The sequence below is a fragment of the Perca flavescens genome, chromosome 12 (assembly GCF_004354835.1).
Source record: "Perca flavescens isolate YP-PL-M2 chromosome 12, PFLA_1.0, whole genome shotgun sequence".
NCBI classification, from domain to species: domain Eukaryota; kingdom Metazoa; phylum Chordata; class Actinopteri; order Perciformes; family Percidae; genus Perca; species Perca flavescens.
The window spans coordinates 9,896,165-9,918,982 of NC_041342.1; the positions used below are offsets into that span (position 1 = coordinate 9,896,165).

Sequence of the window (22,818 nt, forward strand, 5' to 3'; positions counted from 1 at the left end):
TTAGAGGCAAAAATATTAGCTTACAAGACTTTTAGCTTACTGATTTTCTTACTTACCGGTTTAATTAATTATCTGGCTTATTTTATAGGTAAAATTATAAATGTATATTAAAGCTATATTTCATTCTTTCTGTCACCCACATGGGGATGATGTAATGACAACACTTGTGGCGCATCAACATGGTCAAGTAAATGAAATAGCACAAAGTTACAAAACCCATTACTAACCTGTTCAAGAGCAGTATGGCAACATCTGTGTCTGACCTCAGTCCCCTTTCTTTTTTCAGCGCTCTCCAACTAGGTAAAGCCACACCAATGGTTATCACTGTTTTTCATCGCTGTCACACTTTCTTTTGGGGATTTTAGCAATATGTAGTCCTTTTGCTGAACCTGTAAGTCTTTTCTTAGCAGTACAATCACTGACTGAAACATTTTGTGAGCGCTTCTTCAGGTTTTCAGCCTTGCCTGTTGCAGCAGTCCTTTGTCTCCAAAGCTTAACGCTGCTGTTTCCTTTCTCAGCTGTGATGTAAAACGCATCAATCGAGCTGCTGTGTGTGAATGTCGCAGGACTACGCCATTTTGTAAACATAGCTCTACTGAGAAATACAGAGAGAGTTTGTGGAGCTATATGCTTTATTAGCTTCGTATCAACTCATTTGGCAATGGCTTGAATGTAACGGACGTTCATTTATATAAAATAGTCGCCTACTATAGCTTTAACATATCTGAGAAATATTCATACAGAGTTTAGCAAAGTAATTCTTTTTTTTTTAAGACACATCCTAACCTCTAGCAACAAGGACACCCGATACAAGCAAACAAATATATCTTTGAAAAAATGGAAGAACCTTTGAAAAGGAGCACACTATAAGGGCTCATACATACATCAACAGATAATACAGCTCATTCAGGATTAAAGGCATTGCAATGTAGGAAGAGTCCAAACGTAAAATTAAACTCTAAAAGTCATTGGCAATTTGTGAGAAGATATTTGATACTCATCTGACACGGGATCATTGGCTGCATCTGTTGTGTGGGCGTAGTGGTGATGACCCACCTTATGTTCCAAATATGGTGGACTTTATTGCAACATTGTATTGGCTACAAGTCACTTTGAATTCCAGCAGAAGAAACAGTTCATCTTCGAGGAGCAATTAAGGAATGATTAAGCGGTTTATGGCCAGATTTATTTGCAGAAGAGACCTGAGGATTCAGTCTGTGCTCAGAATCAGAAACGGCTGAATACTATTCCTCATTTGTCATTATATTGGCCCCCTCATTATCATGTTTGTTATAAATACTGTATGTTATGTAGAGAGCAAAGTTTCATTTGTTGTGTTGACAGCAGTGATTGATGGACTGTTGTGCTCCCTGGAACCATGTGTGTGTGTGTGTGTGTGTTGTAATGGGGGGTGGGGGAACATATTGAGCAGGTGCAGGTACACACAGCATAACCCTTTCTGTGTGAATGGGGGGTGGTGGTGGGGATGGTGGGGAGGGGGGTTGCATGCATGGCTCAGGTTACACTGACAGGAGGGAGCAAGAAGTGAAGGAACGGGATGGTTGGTGTGGGGGTGCAAGGCCCAAAAAAAGCCACCAATGTCTTCCACACGTGAGGGCGGGAGGTCTCAGCTGTGGCGGGGACCCTGAGTGCAGTCCTTTTACATTCTAACCTGCCGACGCCAGGACATCCAGCATGGGCAGAGGGGTAAGTTCTCTTTATTTAGTTACAAAAAAATTTACAGAAATCGTTCTTATCTTGATGTTTTTGTTATAACACGCAAACATTTGCTTCCTGTCGTAACTGAATGGATGAACATGACTTAGTTTTCTGTGTTCCTACTGTGGCTTATATACAGTAACAGCATATGGCATGGACATGCATCATGGAAAACTACTGAGATTTTCTGTGCGTCTGCAGGGCTTGATTGCTGAGAATGCTGCTGTTTTCTTTTAAAGACAGTAACAACTCGGGATGATAGCTTTGATTCCTCAATACGTTTTGTTCCTGGCTCGCTGTTTATTTGGGTAATTACGTAATTTTGTTTTTATTCTCTCCGTCAGGCCCATTCCATTTAGCTTTATGGGAGGATAGGGTGGTAATCTTTTTCACACACAGTGGGGGGAAATTGCTATGCCAGACACATTTAAGGCACTCCACCGGCTCTCTGCTCCCTCGTTGGCTCTTTCTGATTACTTTTTCACTGTGTCACTCGTTCGTACTCTCCTCAGTCTCTCTGTGTAACCCTCCTTCACTGACATGCACACATGCTGCTAAGAGGAGACTGACAGCAGCAGATGATTTCCATGATGCACCATTCTTCCAACTGTTCATGACACACATACACACACTCTCTCACTGGCACAAATGAGGAACTCCCACTATGAGAAAAATATTTTCTCTTCAATATTCAGTGAATGGTTTGCCAATAGTGCCAGGCGATTGAAATGAACCAGCACACACAAAGTCCATTGTGTTCACATTGGCGCTTTTAATACGTGGCTATGAATGTAAATGGCTAGGCAAAATGTGGCTACAAGCATGCGGCTTCCCTTACTTATTTTCCGCAGAGGTTTGGGATGATAGCCTACGGGCCTGATGTATCGTAATCTCTCTTACCCCCCCAGTGTGGTGCCGATGGAGGGAAGGCGAAGAAGAAAGAAAGGGACTTGGATGAGCTAAAGAAGGAGGTGTCCTTGGTAAGAAAAACAAGCTGTCACTGCTCCAACCCACACTTACTCTGCACAGTGATTGATTCCATCCCTACTGCTCCCAAACATTCCCCAAATAATGTTACGCCAAAGACACCAGGATATAAATGAAAACAGTGGCCCGAAAACAAAATGGCAATCCAACCTGTTTAGTGGAGTCAGTTGTAGATGAGTTCTAAGCCAACCTGTCCTCTCCTATCTATTCTACCACCCTCTGGCTGCTCTTCTTTGTACTCAGAAAGACACTGAATAATTTGTGGGCCACCAGCAGTGTAGTGCAGAGTTTTGTCTTGTGCATAGCTGTATCCCTTTGAGGTGCTGTCAAAACGCAGCCAAGCGATGCCCATGAAAACTGGGGTGCGTTTTTTGCTGCACGCACTATCTCTGAAAAAGCAGCTCTTGTCAATTATCAAGTTGGCCTGCGACTGATTAAAGAAAAAGAATCCTTGGATGCTGTCAACACTTAGGAGTAGTTTGGGGACTAAAAGTGTTGTATTTTGCTTTCATCAGTCTGCCTTGTGTACTTCTTCAGTTAGTGATTTCCTACATCCCCCCCCCCCCAGAAATCCTTTAAACAACCACCAGACAACGGCTGATCAATATTGGGTGTAGGGGCACATGCCCCTACACCCAATATTGATCAGTCACGACAGTTTGCAAGTTAAGCTTTATTTAAAGCTTAAGCATATTTTTTTGGGAACACTGGGCATGTTGTTGTTGATTGTGGCCAAATCGCTTGCAGCTACATTTCATCGTGGTCCTCTGAGGCAACTGTTAGTGAAGAAATTGGTGGATTTCTTCTTATTGTTGAGTGGAGAAAGTAGCCCTTTATTCTGTGGGACTGACACCATCCTGACAGCTGGTAGGTGGAATGTCTGTTGCTACAGTACCAAACTCCATTTTAGCCACGGGGGAAATATCTCGAGGTGGCATTTGGCCAGTCGCACAGGAATAATAATACAAATATGCCACTAAACAACAGAATGAACCCAGGAACAACATACATTACTTACATATTTTTTGTAACAGTGTTAAACAGCATTTGACAGTTTTCAAAGGGGTCACATTTTTTACGCCTGGAGAACAGTCGGCTCGACTCTAGTTCAGAGCTACTTAGAGATGCAGTTGGAGTACATATCACAGTTTGACCTCTTTTATCTGTCATGGGGAATGATACTGTGAAGCCCCTGGATCCATGTCAGAAACAGAGAATAAAGAATTGTTTTAGTGTGATCTATTTGACCTCTGGTCAGTTATTAAAATTCCCTTTACAGCTGCATTCTAACTGCCTCAGTTCACATAGTAGAACAATGAATGTATTGCTGTAAAACAGTACAGTTTCCCATTTTATGATGCGTCAAGGACAAATTCCCTTAGAAATAATTTTACCGGCCAATTAACATTACACTGAATCTGTTTACTGTTTCTGTTCCACTGAAGCACAAATGTAAAAAGGAACGTTTTATCCCTGCAGGACGACCACAAAATATCTCTGGATGATCTGGGAAAACGCTATGGAGTGGACCTTGCGAGGGTAACGCCACACAAACACAAACTGTCTCATTTGCACATTCACACTTGCACACAAACACACGGCAAAGAGTTGCTGTAATATCCCCCATAGAGGTGTAATCTCTGCTTGCCTGAACTTGTATGCAACATCCAAACTGAGACCAAACATTACTTTGGTCAAGTTAGATCCACCGCAGCGTCCCCAGCTCACCTTGTGCCTCATTCATCTTTAATCCCTCAATGACATACACACACACACACACATACACACACACACACACACACACACACACACACACACACACACACACACACACACGTGCATGCACGCTCCTACAATTCCATACAGAGACAGATATAAACTCATATAAAAGTTGTTATGCTGTAAACACATTTGCTGCTAACCTTTGGTTTGACATTGCATGTGAAGTGAAACTGATTTTAATCTCTTGGAGATTAGTATTTGAAAGAAATAGAAGCTGGGGTTTTTCGAAAATATCACAAGCTGTAAAAATGTCAAAAACCTGCTGAAGCTTTAAAAAAGAGCCAATTTGTGTGTGTTTTTCCAATATAATTAAATTATACTATTTCAGGTAGGCTACTTAAATGGATTTGTTGTTAATTAGACCTTGACACTATTAGGCATAAAATCATGAAAAATATTTCAATGCAAGTTACATCCAACAGTTTTACAGTCTAGAACCTTAGATGAGGAGTCACCCAGTTTATTATACTTTTGGTGTTAAATAGGCCAGGCAGGAATACTTGATGTTCTGCAAATGTAGCAGTAAAATTGCTTTTTAAGCCGCGGTGAAAATGGGGTCGCTGTGTTGTAATAAGATTCCCAGCGCATTCATTACTAAAAATTGCTCTCCCTCAGGGCCTGACCAGCGCCAGAGCGTTGGAGATTCTTGCCAGGGACGGTCCAAACGCCCTGACCCCTCCCCCCACCACACCTGAGTGGGTCAAGTTCTGCCGTCAGCTGTTCGGCGGCTTCTCCATCCTGCTCTGGATCGGTGCCATCCTCTGCTTCCTAGCTTACACCATCCAGGTGGCCACAGAGGACGAGGCACCCAATGACAATGTGAGGAACTGCTTGTAAAACATGCACGCATATGTACACTCATAAGCACACACCTTACATATTAATCGCACACAGAGAGAGATGCAGGTACACAAAAGCAGTGAAATACAGGTACAGCAGACACAAATAAAGACATACACATACACTGCACATACACGCAGATACAATTCCACCTGTGTGCACATATATATTTATCTGTATTTTCAAGATGGACGTTTACATATATTGAGACATTCATAGGCTGGCAAAATATTGTACAGTCTTACATATTGCACATATGGACACCCTAACCTAACCTAAACCCAATTTAACATCTAATCTTAACTCTTAATTGTCTTCCAGAAGTGGTTTAATACTTTTTGGGGATTTTGTTTACAGCGTATTTCTCTGCTCCAAAAAAAAGTAAGTCTCTGCACTGTATTGATCTGGCGATATTAAATATGACACAAGGTGAGGCGACTCGCCAGAGTTAACCCTCAATCTTCTTCCAGAAGTGGTTTATTCATTTTTCGGGATTTTGTTTACCTGTTTTTGTGTCCATTATCACAATATTAATACAAATATTTTTAAACCTCAAAATACACTATGTCATGTTAGATTTCCCCCCAAAAAGTCATATAAAACATTATTGAATCCATGTTTAAATGCAGTGCAATGCATTTAAGTATCCTTCTTGTTATGTATAACAATATTCCAATTAGTTTAACATTTTTTGCACGGTCCACCTTAGCTGCTAATATTCACTGAAGGAGTGAAAAGTCCTTTGTGCATACGTGTCAATTTCTCAGTTACATTTAATAGATTAGGAAGAGTTCCCTTTAAAGTAAGGGTGTATAATGCAGTCTGTGTCTATTCTAGAAATTGGCTTCTGAGAAAGATTCTTCTAAATTAAACAAATCTTAAATGATTGATTTGTTTTTAATTATGTGGAGTATCTTTAATAACTGTATGTAAGTTTGTCAAATGATAACTATTATATAAGTATAATCACACCATCTGTCAATAAGGCAGTATAAATCCATTGAAAATCAAGAAATTATATTGTCAAATTATTTCAAAGCCCTACACATATAAATACACACATTTTGCACATATACTACAGTGCCGCTACAGTGCCGTCATTCTCCGGCTGCAACGACAGTGCAGACACAGAGAGCACAGATGTGGAGACAAGGTAATGTTAACCAATCAGAGCAGACTGGGCTTTTTCGGGAAGGGGGTTTAAAGAGACAGATGCTTAAACGGAGCGTTTCAGACAGAGGGGGGATACTGGTATATTCAGACATCCAGTATGAGAAAAAGAAAGTGTTTTTTGAACATTAAAGCATGTACACATGTTCTAGTAGAAACCCACAATAGAAGGATGAGCCTGAAAATGAGCCTAATATGTCTCCTTTAAACCTGAAACCAAAATATTTAAAAATGCTTTATTTTGGTGATTTTCCTTCCTTACTTCTTTTTCTTGTGGGGAGATTTCTTAAAATGACCTTTACTTGAAGTGACTATATCTATCTTTTCAATGTTTCTTGAGCTCTGTCATTTTTCATACAGTGGTCTTAAATGACCTGCAAACGAGACTAACATTGAAAAGAACGCTATTTTTATATGGTTTTTAGTAAGGCGTCTGCCTGGGTTTGATTTTTCCCGGGCAGTCACAGAATGATTTGTGGCAGGTAGAGGACGCTACAGTAACACATTCTGACAGGTCAGACGTTTTATTCCTTTTATTCCGTGTTGGTGTTGGCTTAGTATTTTCTTTTCTTTCCCCTTCCCCTGTAACGTTACTTGTGTAAAACGTCCGTGGGTTTCATGAAATTCGTCTTATGAATCTAAGTTCAACAGACTGCTTTGGCTCGTAACACGGTGATAGTGATGCCCGGTTTAGCTCACGAGACATCCAAAATATTCTAAGTTACTTTGTTACTGAAAGTTGCATACAGCCACTTTAACCAGGATGGCCTTGAGATCTAAATCTCCTTTCCGAGAGTCCTTGCCAAAATCGCAAGGCAAGTAGGTCACATGAACCAGCTCAGAGCCATCATTCACTAAAGGAAATAAAGAGTACAGCAAGACGAGGAAAAAGGAACTCAAAATGTAAGGGCATTAATACAGAAAAGGAAAATATATATATGCTTAAAACACATTAAAACACATAATGATTTGGCATTCATACGTATTTAATTACAAGTACACACTGACACAGATCCTCCTTCAGAAAGTGTGACGTAAAAACAACCACTGACACTGGCATCAGTCCTGGCATTAGCAAGGATAAATACTCAGCCCACTTGCTGTTCAAATGGAGCCAAGCAGCCATCCATACAGCACTTTATAGCTCGGAATCATTATGCAATCATCATTCAGCGCTCTCCCAACGCCAGACAGCATTAAACCCTTGCATAAGATACAGTAACATACAGTAGATAGACACACGCACATGCACACACGAGATAACTTTAATCTCCCCCGTTTAATCTCAACATTCAGTACTGAGTATATGTACAGCTGGATGCTCTGCTGAGTTACTTCAAAAGCCACGACTGCCTGCAGATTTGGCACTTTGCATGATGTACAAGCAGTTATTTAAGATGACAATCCACCCTAACAGGACTGCACACATCACTGATGTCAGATTTAATCTTAATTTTACATTATTTTGATTGATTTATTGAGCTGAAGGAAAGCGCTGCTGAATTTACACAACTGACTGCCATATTTAAAAAATAATGTTTGCAATCTGGAATGATATCTGTCAATCCTTTAAACTTTAGTAGATTCAAATGTGTCACCTGTCTGGACAGATGTTGCCCCAACAATTCTGCACAGCTGGTGAAGAAGAATAGGTGTCTCCCGAGGCGAGAAGACGCAAAAGTGCTTAGCCTTGAATCTGCAAAAAAACAACCAGGAGCTGCAAACTGAACACTGAATTGGAGGCACATGTTGTAAACACTGACAAGTGATTTTCTGAGGATACAGATGTATTTCCTGGTTCAGAAGATTTTGCACTGCTACGGTAAAAGAAAAAGGAAAAAAAGGCATTCAAGCGTAAAAGAGCAAAACCTTCTGTTGTTGCTGTCAAATGAAAGCGGCACCTTCCAAAAAAAAAGGAAACTTTTCTAGGTTTAGGAATTTCATTTTCCAGGAGTCCAGGACATCCCGTACAGTAGAGCATGTGGCAAACGCTTTCATCCAAAGTGCCTGGCTGTCTTGTATGCATCAGTCAGAGCTGAACCTACAACAGGAAATATTCACAGAAAATAACAACACAAGAATACTGATAGAATAATGTTCCTTGCTTTCACACATCCACAATTCAACAGAGCCAGGCTCCAGCTCAGAAAGTAGCCCTCGATGGCCTCGCAAGATCAGAGTCTCAGCTCTTGGTTTTCTGTGTTTGGAGACAGATGTTTACTTGGACTAACATTGAATGAACCGTCCAAGATGACAGGAATAGTACACGAGGATTCAGCTCTAGGATGGCTTTTCCTTTTTAAAATCTTCCACTAAGACTGAGCGCTTCCCCAGGTTTTCTTACTCTTAACTCTTCTCTTGCACTCTGCATTTAAGGTTTTGCTGATTCAAAACCGTTTCCAGGTTTTGTAAATCCCCTTTTCCTACGCTTAAACATGCCTTACATGAACCAAACTAAGTCGATAATAACGCCGACTCTCCTTGGGGTTTGGTTTTGCCCCTGTTTTTAGTTGTACCTGGGCGTGGTGCTGGCAGCCGTGGTCATCATCACCGGTTGTTTCTCCTACTTCCAAGAGGCCAAGAGCTCCCGAATCATGGACTCCTTCAAGAAAATGGTGCCACAGGTAAGTTTGATGCATGCTGTGTTGGTGTAGTCTCACAGCTTTCTGAATCAATAAGCTGTCCCTCAAGTAGGGCTTACACACTCACTTGAGTGGAAACCTAATAAGCTTGCACAAAGGAAGAATAAATGTTTGAGCCAACTTCTGATTGTGAGTGTGTTTGCATAAAAACTCCCCTCGCGTTATCCACCTCCAGCACTTCGATTGCCTAATTCTTTAATCTATTTAGGCTCTTTTCACTCCTTGTCTCTTTTTTTCACTACCTGTCTTCTCTCTCTCTTTTTCTTTTCCTCCTCTTCATCGCTTCCTTTCACATACCTCTACACCCTCTGGCTCCACTTTTTCTCTATCACTTTTTTATCACTTCTCTCTCTCCCTCTGACTAAATCCTCTCTCTGTTCCCAAACTCTCTCTCTCTCTGTCCTCTCTCTCCTCACACTCCCTCTCCCTTCTCATCTCTCTCTTCCTTTTTTCTCCCTGCCAGAAAGCGTTGGTGATCCGGGAGGGGGAGAAGATTCATATCAATGCTGAGCTTGTGGTGCAGGGAGATCTGGTGGAGATCAAAGGGGGAGACCGCATCCCAGCTGACCTTCGAGTGGTCTCCTCCAGCGGCTGCAAGGTAGGGGGGGGGAATGGGTGCTGGATTACTGCGCATGTGCGACTCCCAACAAAGATGGAACAGAAGTGAGATGCCTCACTCTGTAGCTAAAACAGAGAGCTCAACACACAGGGTGAAAAGAGGAGCTGCAGCAATGTGCAGTACAACAAAAATGTGATGTTTTTTGAAAATTAAACAGTGTTGGGAACGTTACTTTAAAAAAGTAATTAGTTATAGTTACTCACTACTTGTTCAAAAAAGTAACTGAGTTAGTAACTGAATTACTTTATAATAAAAGTAACTCGTTACCAGGGAAAGTAACTATTTGCGTTACTTAAAAAAAAAAAAGTTGCTATATTTCAAAGAATTTGGATTTTTTTTAGCAGTTTTCACAAGTCAGTTGAAATGAGTAGAACAGACAGGTGTTTAACGTACATAACTTTCGATATTTATTGCACGTTGACAGACAGCAAGAGATTTATCCTGCACTTCAAGTATTATCTTTGTAAGAAAAGTAAACAGTTACACCATATAAACTTATATGACACATATACTTTTAACACCTGCCTGTCATACGGTTGACTTCAGCCTGTGTCATAGGTTTTTGTTGTTTGGCAGAAAGATCTAGCTTTTTCTGCTTGGAGGACTTTGCTCCGAGTCCTTCTTTGCTAGCAGATGGCGAGCTATCATCTGTGGTGGAGGTATCGCTGGTTTTGGCCACTAGCTTTGTAGATGCGTGTGTCGTTGTGAGATGCTTCATTAAATTAGAGTTGCTTATAACGGATGTCGACAAAGTCTTTGCTCCTGAACACATGCACGTTCTTGTCTTTGACCACAATTAATTTGAAGTAGTGCATATCTCCACCTTGAAAATGCCAACTTTTCATCAGATTGCTCCTGACTCGCCATCTCTGCCTAATCTGTTTAGCTGTTGTGTGTGTGGCGCGTGTGCTGGCATGTGTGTAAAAACACTTGCTCTGATTGGCTACCATGAAACACGACTCTGCCTTAGCCAATCATAAACGCTTACCTCGTTATTAACCCACCTCCTCAGTAGCTGTTAGCAAGGGATGCGTTCGGATTACACAGTTTATTCAATCAATGCATAGTAACGCACCGCATTTAACGTCCAGTAACGTTAATGGCGTTGTAACGACGGGAAAAGTAATTAGTTAGATTACCCCGTTACTGAAAAAATAACGCCGTTACCTAACGCCGTTCTTTTAAACGGCGTTATTCCAAACACTGAAATTAAACCACCTATTCTGATATAACCTCTAAATACAATTATGAACCTGAAAATGAGCATAATATGAGTACAAAAGGTAGAAAAATCCTCACATTTTAGAAACTGAAAACGATCCAAACAGTTGTGTTTTTAATGGTATAATCATTTCAGCTGGACTTGTAGGCCGTCATATTGTTGGCTAGTTTCATTTATAATAAAACATCGCATTTTATAAATAAATAAAATTGTGTGTGCAAAAAGAGAAGAGTACAACAAGTGGCATGATAAGAAAAGACTTTTACGTTTAAAATTCAAGTAAACGTACTTAGTAATGTTCCATTATAATTACATTTTAATTACATTGGAATCAACAACGTTATTAAAGGTCCCATGACATGGTGCTCTTTGGATGCTTTTATATAGACCTAGAGATCAAAGAGTGGGAGGGGCAAGGTGGAGGGTGGGGGTGTGGCCTTGACCAACTGCCACTTTTCTCGTTTGAAAGCCATGATGTCTCTCTCTCATGGGTTGGCCAAATTCTCTGGGCGGGCAAAGCAGAGAAAGGGGAGGTAACCTTGCTTGTTATGACCTCATAACAAGCAGATTCCAAAACGGCTCATCTGAGCTTTCATTTTCTCAAAGGCAAAGCAGGATACCCAGGGCATCGCCATTTCTAGCCACTGGGGGACCATAGACAGGCTGGGGGAACTCATATTAATGTTAAAAAACCTCATAAAGTGAAATTTTGATGCCATGGGACCTTTAAGATTAATCCTGTGGGGACTTTGTCTCCTGTGGGACAAATTTTATGGCAATACACATAACAGTTGCTGAATTATTTCACTCCAAATCCAAAATGTCAATTTTATGGACAAGCAATATTTAAGTCAGATATAAACACATTACATACAATTAGGATCTGTTGTTTATCCCATAATATCGAATGACTGCGTTCACATCACCCCTAAATGCTTCAATTATGTGCAACATGTATGCTTTGCAGCACCATTTTTGAGTGGCTTAGTTGTCTGTTTTGGATTTGGGGTTTAATGAAAAACTGAGTTAAGCAGAATTCTCTTCACCGACATTAGTTGGTGATAGTGATAGGCTGTTTCCTTACTTTTCTTAACTTCCTAACTTTTTTATTTTTCCAGTCGTCCTCTGAGATTTTCAATTTGTTCTTTCTGCTGCTGTTTGATGCTGTTGGGTTTTTATTTATTTATTGTTTATTTACATTACCTATGACATTATCACAACCAAATGAGAGGGATGCAAGGTCTTTTAGGACCTCTAGCCTCTGCTAATTTGCAGTCATTGTCCCTCACAGCAACAAACACAGCACAACAAACTATTCAATATCTAATCTATTCAATTCTCAAAGAATAAAATAAAATAAAACAGAATTTACATAACAATTGTGTCCCTAAAGGACACCATTTGTGCTCACATCTCTGTTGTTGTTTAAGCCAACGTTTTGCTTTTGTGTTAAACACTTTTAGTTCCGTGGATAAAGAGTTCCATAAATTTACACCTTTTACTGACCAGGAGGATTGACCAAAAGTTGTTCTGCACATTGGGACTCTACAATTGTGCTTAACTACTCCTCATGTCATGGTCCGACCATCATTTCTCTGTGTAATGAGTTTAGACACTATGCCTGGGGCCAGCCCATTTAAACACTTAAAAATAAGTTTAAAAAATGCAAAATGTCAGCCTTTTAGCCTTTCTTTACCTATAGAGGAACATGGGAAAAGTCTGTGTTGTACTAGTTGCCGATAAGTACTGCTACCTTCATTTCCACCCTGTCAGTCTCACCTCCTCACTCTCTCCTGTTCCTATCCGTCAGTCTCAGTGAGTTACACCGCTCTCTCCTCCTTTCTCCCTGTGAAGGTGGACAATTCGTCTCTGACGGGAGAATCGGAGCCTCAGACTCGCTCCCCGGAGTTCACGCACGACAATCCTCTGGAGACCCGCAACATCTGTTTCTTTTCCACCAACTGTGTCGAGGGTCAGTAGGCCACATCTGGCCAAGATTGTCTCTTATTGCTCTAAAAGTTAACCATCTGGATCACACAACCCGGTATCACAACATAGTGTTGCCTTACCGCTCAACCGTGAGTGTGTTTGGGTGCATTCATCAGAACAGCCATCCCTCCATCTTACAGTAATGTGTAGTTATTGAATTGTGAATGCATTGAGATAATAATCAAGTGTTTCCATTTGAGAATCAACTGATGGGACTCTCCGTTGGTATTTCAGTTGCTGTTAATCATCAAATAGTGATGCAGTAAGCATTTCAAAGGGATTTTCATATTAGAATCTGCAACTTCATCAATCAAAATGCAGTAAATTCATTTAGAAAAAAAAAAAAATTATTTTAAAGTCTAATAATAGTTATCATATATGAAGAATAGCATCCTTTGTCAACCAACGATTTAGCTGAGGTTCAAAGTTCATTCTTTGACTCAGTTGAGAAATCACACCATGAGGTCTTTTAAAGGTGCGCAATGCAGTTTTGGCAATTTCTTCGCTTTTTGCGTTTCTCTATAGAGCTCCACCTACAGCTTCGGAATAGATATTTGGCAACACTGTTGTAAAAACTTGTTGGTGACTCTCTGGTCATGTGCATTTGTTTTCAAAGAAGCCGGCAAACGCACGGAGCCATGTCCACTGAGGTAGACAGATAGTAAGCTAGCTAGTAAGCCCGTAACAGACAGTGATCATAATAAAAACCTTTACAGACAATAGCAAACATCCTGAGGTCACAATAACAAGAAATACAAAGATTAAACAGAGTTTATCACAAAAATACTTACAAGTGCAACAGCAAGCACGCCAGGTCAGCATTGGATTTGCAGTTCTCAGTTCTCGCCATTCTGAAAACGCAGGTCCGATGTTTACTCGCGTCTGACTCCTCGCTCATTGGCCGTCCCAAAGTTGCAAGGGTGGTTTTCCCGCTCACAGGCGCTACGGGGAAGCGAGACGGCCACCATTCAACCTGAAAAAAGTCATATAACCATTCCAATGACTCCGAAGCTGTTCAGTTAAGGTAAATTAACTTTAAAAAAATGCATAGTTCCACTTTAAGTAGTGGTGCATGGGCTTTCAATCAGATCACCTTATCTTCATCTGTAGATGGAGTTTGCCCAGTTGTCATGGAATCGTAGAAGTTTAACGACCTCTTGTCTGTGTTGACTAAATGTTGACTAAAATATGAGATTCAGGATTTAATACCAAATGTAATACCAAAGTTTGAAATTAATCATATTAGTGTATATGCCAGTGTTTTTCAAAAATGCAATATCTGAATCATTAATGAAAACTTTATGTTGTGAGCCATTAGTCTGCTAGTCCGATAGTCTATTACTCAGTTTTGCTCCCTCTGTGTGTGTTGTGTTAAAAGATCAATTCACACAAATTACAAAAAGAAACACACCATATTTTCTCACTTAACTCTAGTGATGCTGAGCTATGCAGATAGTTTGGCTTTTGAGATATCTGTCCCTGAGTCTTCTGCTTCTACCCTGATACAGTACAGTGAAGATAAATGCAATCTTGTTTGTGGTGCATTAGAAATTATATTTAAAAAAAGAAAATCAGTAGCAGCATTTCCTTTTACAGAAACAATATCCATATTAACTCTGTGTAATCCACAGATCTCACTTTTAAACAGTTTACATTAGAACTACCTGCTGAGAAAACATTCACTGTAATTATTGGTGATAGCGAGGTCTGTGGATAACATGATTAGTATTTTACATCTTTTAATTTTTTTTTTAACCTTTATTTCTTCAGGGAAGATTCACTTAGAGGAAGCCTCTCTTTTGCAGGCACCCTGATCACATTCACACATTCATACCTGGAAACTGCCCAGTACAAACACAGTCTGCTCCGCTGGCCACTGAGCAGCTCCAGTTAAGGGCCTTGCTCAAGGGCACCTCAGTGGTGGTAATGAGGGAGGGACAAGCTCTGCTCTTTCACTTTCTCCACCCAGATTTATCCTGTCGTCTGGGGATTGAACTGATCACAAGCTCGCTTCTCTAAACTTTAGGCCACCACTGACTCATTCAGATTCTTACTTCAATCAATCATCAATCACTGGCCTACACCTTTCTCATCACCTCCCTATCAAATGTCCTTCCTGTTTACAAAATAGACCACTCATCTCCACCTTGTACAGTGTCTTACACATGGTTAACAGGCATTTGTCTCTTTACATATTGCTCTAAAAACAAACATGCACATTTCACTAAAGCAGTAAGAGCATGGGGTCAGCTGGATATCTCGTTTAAAGAGCACTCTTCAACAAAATATAATAGACACCATTTAAAAAGAGTCTGACATCTATTTGACTGTCTACTGTGACAAACTGGTGGTTGGTACAAAGTAGCACACTGTCTAATTTGGAAAAATATATGTATAAAGTTTAATAGTAGGCAACGTTTCGGTACTGACGATATTTTTTTAATGATTATTTTATTTACGTGTGATGCCACTAAGTGGCCAATCCCATACAACTTTGCAACTTTTGACCTGCTTGTCCCCCCCCCCACCTGCCTCACGTTGTACAAGTGGGAAGTATTTTTCTGTACTGTTTGGTAAAAAGTAAAAATGCATGGTGTAAGTGTTTAACTGATGCTTCTCTCCCGAGAGACTAACGGTGAACCCCCCTCCCTCTCAGGAACGGCCCGTGGCATCGTGATTGGCACCGGTGACCGAACAGTGATGGGTCGCATTGCCACGCTGGCGTCAGAGCTGGAAGTCCGCCGCACACCCATCAACATAGAGATCGAACATTTCATCCACCTCATCACGGGTGTGGCCGTCTTCCTGGGCGTGTCCTTCTTCATCCTGTCAATCATCCTGGGCTACACCTGGCTGGAGGCCGTCATCTTCCTCATCGGCATCATCGTAGCCAACGTGCCCGAGGGACTGCTGGCTACTGTCACTGTGAGTAGTGTGTGTCCGTGTGTTCCTCCTTTTTCATTATAACCACATGTGAATAACAGAAGTATTTACAAAATAACAGCACAGACAAGCAGACATTAAGATATCACTAAGATACTTGATGCAGTTCATCACTCTGCCCTTAGATTTATATCTGGTGATGGATTCAGTACCCACCACTGTCTCCTTTATCATATTGTTGGCTGGACTTCTTTGGCTCTAAGAAGGGATGCATTTTATTTATCTACAAAGCCTTGCTTAAAAAATTGCTTGTATATTTAACAAGCTTGCTGAATTTTAAATCGCATCACAATGGCACTCGCACTAGTGATTCCTTGTTATCAAAATATTCCATTTGTTAGGACAGAATTAGGCAAAAATGCATTTAAGTATTATGCTCCATATAAATGGAATAACCTGCAGATTCTAATGAAATTGAACAGCCTAATTCCATTTAATCACTTTAAATGTCTTCTTTATGAGTCCATGTATTCTGAATGTACATGTGCACTTTGAGTTGTTTAACATTCTTTAATTGATTTATGTATGTACTGTGTATTGCAACATATTTTATATATTAATTACTATGTTCAGTAATTTTTATTTGTATTGTAATTGTATATGGCATGTAGTCAGGGTGTCATTGGAAATGAGAGCTTGCTCTCAGTTGGCCCTCCCTGAATAAATAAAGGTGATATATATAAAAAAGAAATAAAACAAAACAAAATAGGCCGGAAGTGTAATAGTACCGGTCAGGATGGGCAGTAATAAGAAAGCATATTGTGGGGTATTTTGATATAATGAGTTGTCATTTCAGGTTTTGGAATCTGTAGAGAGGAATCCACTCTGGATAAACTCTAAGATAGGAACCAGGTTTTATGGAATTGGTATGGATTGTCTTTTTAGGGTTGCTGTGACTTTTCTTTGTTTAAGTGGTCTGTTAACAGATTGAGCCAATGGTTGCTTGATAATTTTGTTCTGTCTTCCTAGGAGAGTCCTTTGAGTAATGTGTTGTTTCTTGTTTTTTATGAGATAGGCTTCATCGGATGAGGTTTTTACAGATTTTCACCCAAAAAGATCTGGATTTATTTTTCAGTTTGAATGTTTTTTTAATGGAATGTTATTTCCCTGCACACTCTCTTTTTCTTTCTGCTACAAGAAGACAATGTGCCCTTCAGTTTATAATAAACCATGTCCCCTTGTATCAAGGACAGGACATAATATCCTTCTGGGAATAGTGAACAGACCCATGGGGAAAAGTCATAAATTAGCTGCTGTACACAAACAAACAAAGGTCAAAGATGGTATGTGTTGCAAATGGCAATTTGTAATTACATTATGTCTTTTTGCGACAGTGACATTTTTTAAAAATAAACTAAAACGTGTAACTATGATATGATGTTTATGGTTGCACTCCATTTAATATAGTGCGTACTGCGTAGTTTCTGTCTCCCCCATGAGGAATTCTAAGCAATGACATCACCACTGTTGTTGCATCCACATGATACAAGCCTTCCGTAATCGCGCACCACCCCCAGCCCTCCTCCACACAGTTGCTAGTAGCCAAGGAGGACATGGAGGATTAAAAAAACATGATGGACTCTTGTTGGACTCTCTCTCTCTCTGTACACGAAAGCACTATGTTCTAAAAATAGCAATACTGAGAAATATGGAGAGAGTTTAGTGGAGCTGAAAGTCTTAATTAGCTTTGTATCAGCTCATTTGGCAATGGCTTGAATGTAACAGATGTTCATTAATATCAATAAAAGTTACACACTAAAGCTTTAAAGTTGTATTAATTGGCATTTTGGTCATTTGGGGGCACAGTAACAAGATGGAAATACAATATCGGACATACTTTTAACGTGCCTGTTTGCACATCCAGCAGGCACAGAACATCATTGCTTTGGAGTCCTTTTTACACCCAACAAATATACCTCAAACACTCACTCTCCTTTTAGCTCTGTTTTGGTCCCCACCAACTCTTGAAAACAAATATCTGGCTCTTCTAAATGTGTGACTTTCTTCACCAATTTGTTGCTAACTTTGTCTGTCTGCTGTTTGGTGCTGTGAAGGTAGTGTACAGTGGGTTAATGGGCTTGTTTGCTGAAAATAGCTGCCTGAGGCTGTTGGAAATAGGGTTGATGACTGGAGTTTGTGGGCCTAAAAACCAAAGTAATGAGCTAAAAGAAGCTAACAAGCTTTGAAGAACTGAGGGGGAAATGCAGAGTCAGGTGTTAATTCTCCACGGGTTTGTCATCTTGAGCAGCTGTTCTCTCATTACATCCAGTAATTTGATCCATTGTTAACATCAAAATATTGATTATAGCAGCACTCTGGGTGCCAGTTCAAGAGTCCTCACATTATGCCTGCTGGCTCACTGTTATGGTAAACTGGCACACCGAAGTGAAACAGAGCCATCCTCAATGTTATTAGTTACACTTATGCTTTTCCTAACACCAATTTACCCTCTCCTGAATGTTAGCTGTAGCTCTAATGATACTACAGAACCCAGCAAAGCAGGTGATTTATTACTGAATATTGGAGTTGCTCAAATCTTGAAGTTAATCTAACTTTTTTTCTGCAACAATAAACAAAGTGTGCACTGAGGTGGATGCCAGATGGCATTTGAAATGTCATCAGTCGACATTTCACTGGTCACAGAAAATAAATTAACTTCCAGTGACTGGTTTCTTTAGTTGCTTTCGCTTTAAACGCACCACGAGTTGTGTGTGGAAATGTTTGTCTGTGTTTGTGCTGCATTTGTTGCTCTGTGAGTAATGTGGTCGGCTAGAATTAATGTGTGTTGATGTGTCTCTTGCAACATACGGAATTTGTCTATTCATCGTATTTTTATATCCTTATGCACCTGCTGTTAACCAGCCAACCATATACATGCACGCACACACACACACACACACACACACACACACACACACTCTCTATAAAGCACCTGGACCACGCATGATTTCCCATGCACAAACACTTGAATGCACCGGTGCGTACACATGCCCTGTCCCCTTGTTGACTAGCAATCATCCATCCTCTCCTCTCCTCGTCCTCCCTCCTTCCCTCATCTTATTCCCTCCCTCCCTCCCTCCCTCCCTCCCTCATCTTTCTCCCCCCTAACCTCCCGCTCTCCTCCCAGGTGTGTCTGACTCTCACTGCCAAGCGAATGGCCAAGAAGAACTGTCTGGTGAAGAACCTGGAGGCCGTAGAAACTCTGGGCTCCACCTCCACCATCTGCTCCGACAAGACGGGCACGCTGACCCAGAACCGCATGACCGTGGCCCACATGTGGTTCGACAACCAGATCCACGAGGCGGACACCACAGAGGACCAGACTGGTAAGACAGAGAGAGAAGGGGGGGAGAGGGAGAGTGTTTGGGAATACAAAGGGGGAGTGTGTGACCACCTGCCGAAATTCATCTGTCCAATGTTCACGCCGCCAGCCGACATTGCTGTTTTCGCTAGTGCTCAGAATAATTGAGCAGCGGTATGCAGTGGGCGGCACAACCCTCAGCTATACACACAAATCTTTTACCAGGATTCCTTGGCAAGACTGCTGCTGTGGAACCGATTGGATTCCTGACTCACACCAAACAGCTACAAACCGAGCCAAATTTCAAAGAAGCTTTTAGCTATAACCAAAAGGTTTAAAAAAAAAAAAAAAAAAAAAAAAGCAGGTGTTCTATGCATACCAATGATGATTGAGTCAGGCGATGCAATTATACAATGAATAGCCAGCATTGCTGACAAGGCCATACATCTGAAACAGTGCAAGCGCTGAAAAAGAAAACACAGTGTCTTCAATTTTTTCAGGAGGACATAGTCCTTTTTGCAGCTGTTGCAAGTTTTGCAGCTTTTTGCACCTTGCTTTGTCAAGTTCAGCAACTCCAGCCACAGTTTGTATGTTGCATGATGCTATTATATTCTGTTTGCACAATAACAGTGACATGGACCACTCTAGAGAGTCTAGGCCAAAATGAAAAATGAATGCAGTGGAGTGAAGGTCATTTTCAGTTCGATTGAATCGGACGGATTAAATTTTGATAGAAATTTTTCCAAACAGCTTGTATTTTACGAGACATTCTAGTTAAAAATGAATGACATTCTCCAGACTTGGGAATTGAAAAATCACTGATGGCAAGGAATAAGTAATTGCTCAACTTAACTGACCCCACTTCTGTTATTTAGCTACATTATCCAGTGCCACTCTGTGACCAAGAGTTAAGTCAGTAGCATAAATACTGCATAAGCACTCATTTTAAAAAAAAACCCTGTCTAACACAGCTCCCTCTGCCATTCTCTCAGGTTTTGGTTTTGACAAGACCTCTGCTACTTGGACTTCTCTGTCTCGTGTGGCTGGCCTGTGCAACAGAGCTGATTTCAAAGGCGGACAGGAGGAATTTCCCATCCTGATGGTATAAACCTCCACCTCACACACACACACACACACACACACACACACACACACACACACACACACACACACACACACACACACACACACACACACACACACACTACAACAGCAGCTTTCAAAACCTTTGCATTGATGATTCAGTCTCATTTTATTATCTGTACTTTCTAAAGCAGTTTGTTAGAACAGGTTTTGTTTGATCTAAGGACATTATAAACAGACCTTTTAAGATTTGGATTAAAAATAATGCATGCACATTTTTCATAAGACATGATTTTGCATACATATATGGTGAAGCTAACGACATCAGGACAGTGGCAGGTGAGCTGTCACTTAAAAAAAAGCAGTGGTGCTATTCTGATGACTTCATTTGACTGTAAGTAAATGTTTGCAGAATGCAGAAATTGGACTTTATTGCACTTAAAAGGCTAGCAAAACCTATAACAATGCATATTTTATTTAATAAACTAATGAAATGGGTTTGTTTTAAAAAAAATTATATGAAAAGTAACTAGTAACTAATAGTTGTCATACAAAGTAGTAGTTAAAATTACAATATTTTCCTCTGAAATGTGGTAGAGGTATATTAGATGAAATATTTACAGCTATAATATATTTATAAGATTTATGAAAATACAGAACAGTATTCACACCACTGCTATTGGGTATACAGTATAACGAGTAAATAAAACAAGTGGTTGGTTGGTTTGCAATGCATCATACTTTATCATTGATTAGCAAAATGTACAAAACTGCCCCCTAAAAATTAGTAAAGTTGAGAAGAGTACGAAGTAGCAGGACATGGACATACTCAAGTTTAGGTACTTCAAAATTGCACACAAGTACAGTACTTATTGCGTATATTTCGCATTCCTCACCCACATGGCACCAACAGGGAAAAAAAAACAACATAAAAATGATTCGTCAATATACTTACTCACTTACTTACTCATGCTTAGCCTCACACACACACACACACACACACACACACACACACACACACACACACACACACACACACACACACACACACACACACACACACACACACACACACACACACTCACAGAATAATTCAACGCACCCCTGGAAATAACCCCTCCACAGTAATACACAAACACACACTGCTGGGTAGGTAAGTCAATAATATTCCAGTGGTCTACCAACTGCTATCCTCCAGCCTGTGCTACATTGACCTGAAGAAATTCTCCATGTGGCTCTAAGTGACAGGGTTACAGCTTCTTGACTCCGGTGGGAGCAGGCCCTTCCGCTGCAGCCTCTCTGCCCCTTGAGGTGCCTGGGTTTCCTCCCTGCATTAAGTAACAGCCATATCTCCTGACAGCACTCAAACACAGCAGTCAAAGCCCAGGCTCCACTACCATTACAAGAACAAGTCTATAGCTGCACACGCAAAAACAGAGAAATGGAATTTCCTTGATCTATTTATTCATTCATGAAAAGGCACAAACAAGGACGAATCCTGCGGAGCCCTTGCCCTTGTTTTGTTCTGTTCATGAATGAATAAACAGGAGCAAAGAGGAATCTCTTGTCTTGGTTCAGCCCCCGTTGGTTTATTGGCCATCAGGTCATTCAGCTCAACGTGGATTTTAATAAATTGGCTCCAAGAGCGGGATGAAATGCAGTGATCATCATGGAATTTTTATCAAGGCGGATTTTACAGGTTATCAGAAGAGAATTTTTTTCTCCTAAATGATGCAAGCAACACACAAACAACTTTGTCACACAGGTAGAATCTGGAAAACCTGCAAAAAAACCCCCACAAAAACAAATATGGAGCAATGTGCATCCAACAGGGGTTAACTCAATTCTGAGCCTTGTAAAATAGGCCTCCTTACCATGCGTGTGTGTGTGTGCGTGTGTGTGTGCGTGTGTGTGTGTGTGTGTATATATATATATATATATTAGTGTGTGGCACCCAGTGTCAATATAAGACTTCTGCACACCACTTTAAACTAAAATGGGCACACTTAACACATTCTGACGTTTAAGTTTTCAAGTTTCAAGATGAGTAAATGTCAACTTCTTAATCTAATGTGTTCCCACAATATTTATTTCCAACATAGTTCTTCAACTCTTCATATCCAGGGCCTTTTATATCCATATCCTTAAAAAATGTCCTTAAGAAACCTTGCAAACGGCATTCAAGGCCAACTAATCAGCTGTATTTTTCCTGAAGAAATTCAACTGCTTCAATCAAATTGTTCTTCATCCCCTAAACTGAAAAGGTAAACTAGGTTTTGCACTTTCATTACTTCTGCATTAAATTGTTACGTTACTTTAAAAACAATATGGCCAGATTAGAAGAGCTGGTGATGCAGATTATACTCAGCTGGCTGCATCATTAATGAGAACCATAATGGAAGTAAAGGAAGTCCTCTCCACCACTTTATTCAGTTAAAGTTCCCTTCCACCGCAGTGTGATAAACACAGGCAGTGAGACAGACAACACTCATTTCTTAATATGCATATGTGAGTGACTGTG

At 40.5% G+C, this 22,818-nt stretch overlaps 1 protein-coding gene across 1 annotated transcript in view; it reads left to right on the plus strand.

The window, feature by feature from the left end:
* The first annotated feature begins 1,544 nt into the window (after window positions 1-1,544).
* The window catches only part of atp1a2a (ATPase Na+/K+ transporting subunit alpha 2a), a 41,383-nt gene continuing 20,109 nt past the window's right edge, over window positions 1,545-22,818 (plus strand). Inside the window, exons 1-10 of the mRNA XM_028592865.1 lie at window positions 1,545-1,707; window positions 2,628-2,699; window positions 4,186-4,245; window positions 5,104-5,307; window positions 9,009-9,122; window positions 9,604-9,738; window positions 12,836-12,953; window positions 15,627-15,895; window positions 19,041-19,239; window positions 20,207-20,316. Coding sequence (XP_028448666.1) covers window positions 1,696-1,707; window positions 2,628-2,699; window positions 4,186-4,245; window positions 5,104-5,307; window positions 9,009-9,122; window positions 9,604-9,738; window positions 12,836-12,953; window positions 15,627-15,895; window positions 19,041-19,239; window positions 20,207-20,316 — 1,293 coding nt within the window. The 5' untranslated portion in view covers window positions 1,545-1,695. The remainder of the gene's footprint in view (window positions 1,708-2,627; window positions 2,700-4,185; window positions 4,246-5,103; window positions 5,308-9,008; window positions 9,123-9,603; window positions 9,739-12,835; window positions 12,954-15,626; window positions 15,896-19,040; window positions 19,240-20,206; window positions 20,317-22,818) is intronic.